Source organism: Vicia villosa, linkage group LG4, assembly GCF_029867415.1.
Source record: "Vicia villosa cultivar HV-30 ecotype Madison, WI linkage group LG4, Vvil1.0, whole genome shotgun sequence".
Taxonomy (NCBI): domain Eukaryota; kingdom Viridiplantae; phylum Streptophyta; class Magnoliopsida; order Fabales; family Fabaceae; genus Vicia; species Vicia villosa.
The window spans coordinates 161202866-161211769 of record NC_081183.1 but is presented as its reverse complement, the minus strand read 5'-3'; the positions used below and the strand labels follow the sequence as shown (position 1 = coordinate 161211769).

The 8904-nt window shown below is 34.2% G+C and overlaps 1 protein-coding gene across 1 annotated transcript; it reads left to right on the top strand.

The window, feature by feature from the left end:
- Window positions 1-1330: 1330 nt before the first annotated feature.
- On the top strand, window positions 1331-2412 carry LOC131598217 (protein MAIN-LIKE 1-like). The gene is made up of 3 exons (XM_058870841.1): window positions 1331-1762; window positions 1835-2131; window positions 2209-2412. Exons 1-3 carry the CDS (start codon window positions 1331-1333, stop codon window positions 2410-2412), a joined length of 933 nt encoding a protein of 310 aa, XP_058726824.1.
- Window positions 2413-8904: the final 6492 nt, after the last annotated feature.

Here is an 8904-nt window from a genome sequence, read left to right as displayed (position 1 = left end):
TATATATATATATATATATATATATATATATATATATATATATATATATATATATATATATATATATATATATAGGACGACTCAAGTGAGAACACTTGATTATTAAGAGAAATGAGAACAATGAATCACGACCATTAAATTTTGATTTTGTTAATTTTAATGGATTGAATTGGTTTCTCTTTCTATGATCCTTAATATTTATTTTACATCAACATAGAAAGAGAAACCAATCCAGTCCATTAAAATCAACAAAATCAAAATTTAATGGTCGTGATTCATTGTTCTCATTTCTCATAATAACCAAGTGTTCTCGCTTATATGTTTAGAAACCTCACGCTCTAAACATTGCAATAAAAGTAGTTGGCCAAAAACTAATTAAAGATGTTTAGTGATTTTCTATCCTATGCTTCAAAATGGGGAGATTGATCCTCTTACGACCAAATTTTTAAATTTTTTCTCAGAAATGAAATAAAAACTCTTGAGAAAAATTAATAATGTTCCTCACATTAAAAAATTAAGAGAAATTATGGAAAAGAAAAGACAAAAATGCTTCCCGAAATATCAAAGGGAAAGGCTCTCTAAATGCTTATGTGTAGATAAGGAGGCAAGTCACTTGTTATAAAAGGATAATAAATATTCCTTGTATATTCCTAACAAGTGCTAATCATATCTCTAAACTCTATTCAAATAATATTTTTATCACTAAAATTGTGTATAAGTTTGTGTCAAAAAAGTGGGTTCAAGAAATAAAGAATGGTGCAGAATGAAATCAAGCACCCAATTTGCCACCCCAAAATTTAATTCTGGCACCTCCAAAGAATTGAAAAGACCAAAATACCCAATCAAAATTATTTATTCTATTTTTAGAAATCTACAAAGCACCAGATTTTTCAAATTTTAGGGCGATATCGGAAATTTGAACAGTGTACCGAAAATTCTGTGAAAACAAGTAAGTTTCCGGTATTTTTATGAAATTTCTGATATTTCGTACCGGCAATTTTGAAATTTACGGCATTATGTACCGGAAATTTCAAAATTTTCGGTATCTTTATAAATTTTTAAAAATACTGTAAATTTTAAAATTTCTGGTATTTTGTCAAGTACCGGAAATTTTGAAATATTTGAAATTTTCGGTAGTTTTTTTAAAATTATATTTTTATCTTTTTCCAGTGAGGACTAGAGGTAGGGATGGTACAGTTGTAGATCAGACCATTGATAGAGCCGAGGCTCGTGCTCGGGCTGATGCTGATTGAGGCTAGTACGTCAGTCTTACGTGTTGGGCGCGTTGCTCCGATCAGTTCTAACTGGAAACGGAGGGCTAAGGAGGCGCATGCGGGTAGGGGTTCCGTGCACCTCGACACAGGGGGGCAGAGCTTCCAATGTTGTGGACGGGCAGAATGAGGTTGGGCAGATGGTGAGGGATGCATTAGAGGTTGATGGGGTGGTTGTGCTCAAAGAGTTTGGTGATACTCGGGGCTTTCACCTCAGGATGTCTTGGTTGAGGAAGGTTTATCAGCAGCTTGTCGATGCGGGGAGGTACGAGGCTGCCGTTAGGGCGTACATGCTACATCTAGTGGCATGTACTCTCTTTGCGGACAAGTCTGCATATTATATAAATGTCCACTATCTGACTCTCTTCAGCGACCTTGATACCCCGTCTTGGGCTTGGGGAGTGGCTGCTCTGACGATGCTATACACGGCGTTTGATGCCGCTTCTCGTCCTAACACCAGACAACTTGCTAGTTATCTAAGCTTGCTACAGGTATATATTCTTACATGGTTTTTTTGTGTTTTATTATATTTTACCTGGGCTTGATTATTTTTATTTATGCAGTGTTGGATCTACGAGCACTTCCCTCGCATCTGTGAGCGGAGGATCCACCATTGTGCGGCTGCTGACCCTTGTGCGATGAGGTGGAAGGCCAAGCAGACCTTTCCAGGAGAGGCGCCCTTGATGGAGTACAGGCAGAGGCTGGATGCTCTGACGCTGGATGATGTCATGTGGACACCGTATATAGGTCACTGCAAGCATCGTCCTTTTGATCCATCTTCCTTATATTTAGGGTATGTTAGATGGGAGAGCCATGTGGCTAGACACTTGCTTGAGAGGTGCCTACGCCAGTTTGGTTATGTACAGGGCATCTAACGGCCAGTCCCGGAGGCTCTAGTTGGTGGCATTGATCGCTGATTTCAGAGTCACATCCCCAGCTCCCCCGTGAGATCATGGATACAGCCGTTGCGGTTCAACAGTCTGGGCAATGTCAGGATGGATACCTGGAGTGGTTCCTCAGAGTGTCACACCATAGGGTCAGCCCATCTGCCGCAGCATCTGATGTTCCAGGGCCTTCATGTGCTAGGGCTTCTTCACCACCACCTCCACCTCCTGCTAGTGACCAGGGCAGCCTCCTGTAGTACATCGCAGTTCACTTGGATAGCCTCATGGGTCTGGTGAACCCTGATGGCGAGGTCCACAGTATTTTAGCTAGGTTAGTTGATGTTGCCCGTGGAGGACCTATGTAGATTTATTTTGTTATCATTGTATTATTTGAGTATTTTGTACGAACATCTTATGTTTGAATATCTTTTTTATTGCATAATCTTTTTGGCTAGTACATATTTTGAGTAGATAAAGAAAATAACATCAATAACAAACAAACATGGTTAAAAAACATTAGATGCAAACAACAAGCATAAAATTGATAATCAGACCCTCCAAAAGTGTCGCCAAAATCTCAACCGTTTAAAAAACAAAAAAGTTAAACATACCAGAAATTTAGTTTATTTTAAATTTCCGATATATCAAAAATTTGAAAATTCCAGTATACCTGAAATTTCAAAATTCCGGTATACCAGAAATTTAAAATAAACTAAATTTCTGGTATGTTGTATAGAAAATTTAAAATTAACTGAATTTTTGATATTTTTTACCGGAAATTTTGAGGTGCATACCGGAAATTTGCTTCGAAAATTCTTTGTTTTTCAAATTTTTTAATAGAGATAAAATTGGAATAAAAAATTGGGGGTGGCATGACCAAATTATGGGGTGGCAAGTTAATTTCTCCAATTTCAAAAGAAGAAATTTTTTGCCTCTAGAGTTAATCGATTGTAGCTTTTTTAAATTCAAATTTTTTACCGTATAATCAATTAGATACTCCATCTAATCAATTAGGATTTGAAACCTACACTATTTTCAACCAACAAAAGCTTTTAATTGATTGCACTAAAGCCTCCTAATCAATTAGGGAATGATCTAATTGATTAGGATCTGTTTATAAAATTTACATACACTTTATTTTTTCATTCATATATTAAATCTTCATTTTTCTTGCTTATCATTTTTTATACTTGTTGTGTAATATCTCATCATGATCAATGACACCCAAAAGAATTAGGGATTCACCCAACTCGTCTTTAGAATAATTTGAGTCTTAATAGATCTCAACATCAATTCAAGAAAATTATTTCAACAAATACTTCATCAAACACTCTATTGTCAAACCACACTATGTTATTAAAAGTTCCTTTATGGATTTTGAATTTTTGATGCATTCAACCAAGACGGTCTTAAAGAGTTCATCTGCAACAAACCAAAAGCGGTGTACAACTCACCTGCTGAGCGGGCACCACAAGCTCACAACAATCAGAGCCAACAAAACTGGACGAGTTTGATAGTGATATAACTTTAACTCCTTCAACATAAGATTTCCTCAACGCCATCCTAGGAAGCATTCAAGATAAAAACATGATGCTTACCGACATGTCTTCCAAAGTTGAGCTCATTGTTGAGCACCTAAGAGAATACACATCCATGTCATTCAATTTGGTGGTATAAATGGACCCCACTCAATATATTATATTAGGGTTTAGGCATTGGGTGGCCTTATTTTGTTAAACCACCACCGATAATCATGCTCTAACAAGTACCACAGTACCACTCCTAGGTTTTTCGTCGATGATGATGATGACACCAACTAGTAGCTTTTTTGTTGTGTTTTTCTTTGTTTTTTCTAGTACTCTTCTCGCAATCCCTTTCGCTTATATATAAAGTTTATTTTCACTCACCTTTTCTCAATATGCTTTGTTCTACGTGTTGTATAGTTGTTTATCTTCTTTTTTACCGCTTTTTTATTATGCAAAAGGGAAAAAAGTATAATCTTAAGGGGATAGAGTTTGCTCTCTTTATCTGTGAGGGGGAGTTAACCACTCCAATATTTTTTATCTTACTATTTATGTTTTAACACCTCCATGAGAGATGCGTTGTCATCATAAAAAGGGGACAATGTGGTTCTATGTGGTGAATAACTATGATTTTGAGTGTGATTTTGATGAAGAGAAAATATTAAAGCAAAATAATCATAAGTATCATAAAGGAATGAAAAGATTTAAGTAAATAAAAAAATTAAGCTAGAAGATTTTATAGTTTGTTGCAAAGAAAGTCAAATGCAAAGATCAACATCAAAGGAATTGAAGTCTTTGAAAGCTCGTCGGATCGTATACTTTAGTTTGTTTTTTTATTCTTTATTTATGATCCATATTGTGTAATAAGTATGAGTAACTCTCAACGTACTAAAGTAATACACACATACATACACGCAATGCACATATACACACAAAGACACTTAAAATAGTTTCATAAACTCCATCTTTTACAAAATATTCTAAAATATCATTAATGACATTATGTTAATGATTAGGAAGCGTACCTAATCAAATAGGAAGTGAAAATTTGCTCTCTATTTGATTATAATATATTGTCAAATTGATTATGGAGCAAATGATGAGTGCCAAATTATGTATATATTAGCTTTTCATTTTGGGTGCTATTTGACTCATTTCTTTTGGTTAATAGGCCAAAACCCCAATTTTTGCGTATATATAGTTTAAATAGAGTGTTTATGCTTTTTGCGTGTAAATAGTTTGATTTCTTACATGTGTGCTCATTTTTTTAGGTATTCAAGCAGTGATCTCTAGCCATTGTCTTATAGAACATTGAATAAGTTTTTCAACGCTTCGAACCGGGCGTAAATCGGAATTACGGTTCTCAAGTTAGGGCCATAATAAGATTTCAAGTTTCTGTTGAGTGCGTTTAGCGGGATTACCGTGCTAAGCGGGATTTCTAGTGCGCCAAGAGCTCCAGAATCATGAATTTTGGCAGTTTTGACCGCGCTAAGCGCCCATACCGCGCTTAGCGTGACCTGGTGCATCAGCCCCCCTATATAAGTGATTTTGCACTTCTTTTTGTCATTCTTGATGGCCACAAGCTAGGGAGAAGTTGTAGACACATTTTGGAGAAAGAGAGAGGTGCTACAAACATCAAGGAATCCGATTCTTGCAGATTCGGAGTCGGATCCGAGTCACCCAATGGGACACCTTGGTGGATTCATCTTCTTCTTCTTCTTCTTCTTCGCTTCCCCTCTTCATGGTTAGAGACCATGAGTGGTTAGGATCTCTTTCTTGTTGGTTTTGGTTGTAATTACTCGTACTCATATGTATTTACTCTAATATTGTATGTGAACCGATTAAATATTTGATTTTGTTGATTATGTTGTGTTTATGTAAAACCTAGGTTTTGGGAATCTTTTGACAAACCCCTCTCAAAACTTATGACCCAATGTTTTCGACTATCGAATACCATATTCTAGACACGGATGTGGGATCAAAAATTCATTTGTATCTGATCGTTAATGTTACCATAACACTTGGTTCGACACAATTGAGTTAGTTACGGTAAATTTCTCGTCATTTGGTTGGACACGATCAATGTCGAAGAGGGATTCATGATAATAGCGAATGATTGAGAAGTTCACTCGCGATAGATTAGTTTACTATGTATGTTATATATTTGTTTTTATTGGTCACTGTGTTAGACACAATCTGTTTAGGAATCGATATCGATGCTTTAGCATCTATTAGGTCTTGAACTCTAGACATAGATTTAGGCTTAACATTCACTTTTGTATCGATTCTTAATGCTACCATATTGCTTTGGACACAAACGATACGGTTGAAACCTCGTCGGATGTTTGGACACGAACATCGATGTGAGCGATACATGATGGTTTTGAGGAACATTTTGATTGTGTATAATTGACCGATAGAAGGCATATTTTCGAGTTATGAAAATCAATCATAGCATGTTCTCGCCCTTCTCTAAGATCTTTATTTTTCCTTTGTTTATTTACTTTATTCTCCTTTTCGCTTTTATAATCTACTTTACAAACTAGCTTAGAAACGTAGTAGTGATTGAATGACATCGATAACACCAATCCCTGTGGAGACAATAAAAAGATACTTACTCAAGTTTTTTCTTGAGAGCCGCTTTACTAGCCATCCAATCAATTAAGAAACCTCTTAATCGATTAACCTCGAAACCTAACTAATTTTCTTTAAATAACTAAGTTTAATCAATTAGAGCTACTTGCTAATCAATTTGAGAGCAACTCCGACCCATTTTTCTTTCCTTTTGTGGCCAAATTTTTTCTCTTATATAAAGGATAGTTTGTGTTAACTTCTAAACATAAGAAATTTGATATTCTACTATTCTCTTGCATTCACTCTCTTTTTAGAAATTCTTATACACTTTTTCATTATTTTAGTGCTGAGAGAACGAAATAATTAAGTAAGAGATGTGTAATTGTTGTTTGAATTAGATCGTGTTGTAGTTGTAAACCAAGATTTTCATTCTCTTTTAACATTGTAATTACTATAAAGGTTGTAAGTTGTACTTGAGTAAAATCTTATTGTAAGAATGCTGTGGGATGATCCTCTAAATAAAACTCATGTTGATAGTGAAAATCTGAAGGAAAAGCTATTGAGGATTGGAGTATGTTGCATGGTTTTATAACAAACCAATACAATTCTGTTGTTCATTTTAATAACTCTTCTCATTTACTTTCTTTTCATTTATCTTCTGCGCTTAAACCTCTACTTCATATCTCTTCTTAAAATTGACGAAGTTAAAAACAATATTTTTGTTAAAAGGTTTTTTAAAAAATCAGATAACTCAATTCACCCTCTCTCGTGTTTTAAGTTACTTGGTCAACAAAGTGACCGACTTGTTGTTTCTTCTCCTATTGTCACCTAACTTGAACCTAGTAGGAGGCGGTGGAGGTAGATTTTTTCCATCTCAATTTCTTAAAATATAAACTTGTCTATGGGAAGAATGATAGTTACACTTTTCTTTTTGCTTCCTTTTATGTTTGCTTAGCTAAGTCAACTCTTTTCTTATTAGATTTTTAAAATCTTAGTGGTTTTTTTGATTGAATAGTAGTCCACCTGATAAATCATCTCACATACACAACTCAAATATACATTAGTAATACCGCACAAAAAAATATTTATTTTATGTTTTTCAAAATAATTAACAAAATATTAAAAAAACTAAGTAATTTTTTTAATAGCAAATGGAGAACTATATATTAAAATTAATAGAAAAAAGATTTATAAATATAAGAAAGCAACAAAGAGCACTATGAGTTTTTACAGAACGCCAACCTTAATTATACAGTAGGACAAAAATATACAAACAACATAAAAAAGTCAAAACGACCAAAACTAACGCTCAGGAGGAATCAAAAGCAATCTGAGAACTTGTGAAACTTATCCTGAATTAATAAGCCTAAACAAATCTCTGGAGAGAGCAAACTACAAGAAGGTAGGCATGAAAACCTTCACAAAACCAAGAAAAAAAGGTAGTTGACAATCCAGGAAAGCCTTAATCGCCTAGCCACTTAAGTAGGTTTCGCTCCTAGTCCACCAAAGAAATGGAAAAACCCCAAACCCATTTCCATATCAAACTAATAATCAAAGATATCTAGTGATTAATAGTCACCTTTTCCTATAAAAAATAACTTTATTTTTCATTTTCCAAATAATCTATATCACATAACATTAGATCAAAATCAAACCTAAAGACCCTTGTTTTCATACTAAAACCCTATAACATTTCAAAAACTCCTAGAATCGAGTGAGACAGAGGCCCCGGCCGTCCAACCCACTTAAGAACTCTATGCCATATGACATAAGCAACCTCACACAAAATAGAAAGATGGTACGCCGACTCTCCTTGCCCAACACACACCACACATACGTTGTTACTAGACTCTGAAATAATTTGACGCCTCAAAAGATTCTACCTGATCCACAACCTATTATGAATTAACTGTCAAGAGAACACCACCATTTTAGATAACATTCAACTCTTCCAAATCTTAGATAACGTTAACACCACCCTCTCAGATCTATTTTCTCTAACCTTAGACAAAATCAAAAGATTATCACAAGCAGAACTAATAGAAGCCCATAATTTGGCCCGACTTCCTCGCCCAAGCATCATTCCGACATAAACTTGATAAAAAAATTAGTTAACAATTCCAGAAACTTGATAAAAATTTGACTAGTAAAATTTGCTCATATAGTAAAATTTGCTCATATAGTAAAATTATGTTATTTCTACCAAAATTGAGATTGATATTAGAAACAGAGAAAATTTAGTTGTAAAAAAAATTGTAACTTTGTTAGATGGGGTTGGGGAAGGCTTGATAAAGAATCATTTTAAAATTTTCAAAATAAAATTATTTGAGATAGATGATAAATCATTGGGATTTCAAATTCTCTCACGGTCACTGCTTGATAGTAAAAATTCTAATCATAGAAACTGAATATCTTGTGATCACAATAAATTAGCAATGCAAACTAAGATTAATTCCATAGCTCTAAGTCACATTTATATAACAACAAACCATAATTCTTTAGGTGCACTATTGCTATAAAGGTGAACTATTGCTATATAAAGCATGATAAAACATTCATATATTGACAAGTTTATATTTATACAATAATCATCTAATTAATAACTATCTTATGTATCAAAACAAATAGAATTACATGAATTACACATATAAT

Excerpts from the sequence above, each read along its gene's own strand:
- LOC131598217 (XM_058870841.1), top strand. The coding sequence starts at position 1,331 with ATGCGGGTAGGGGTTCCGTGCACCTCGACACAGGGGGGCAGAGCTTCC. Across the intron at positions 1,763-1,834 it reads GTTATCTAAGCTTGCTACAG|TGTTGGATCTACGAGCACTT; the intron begins GTATATATTCTT and ends TTATTTATGCAG. Across the intron at positions 2,132-2,208 it reads GCCTACGCCAGTTTGGTTAT|CTCCCCCGTGAGATCATGGA; the intron begins GTACAGGGCATC and ends TCACATCCCCAG.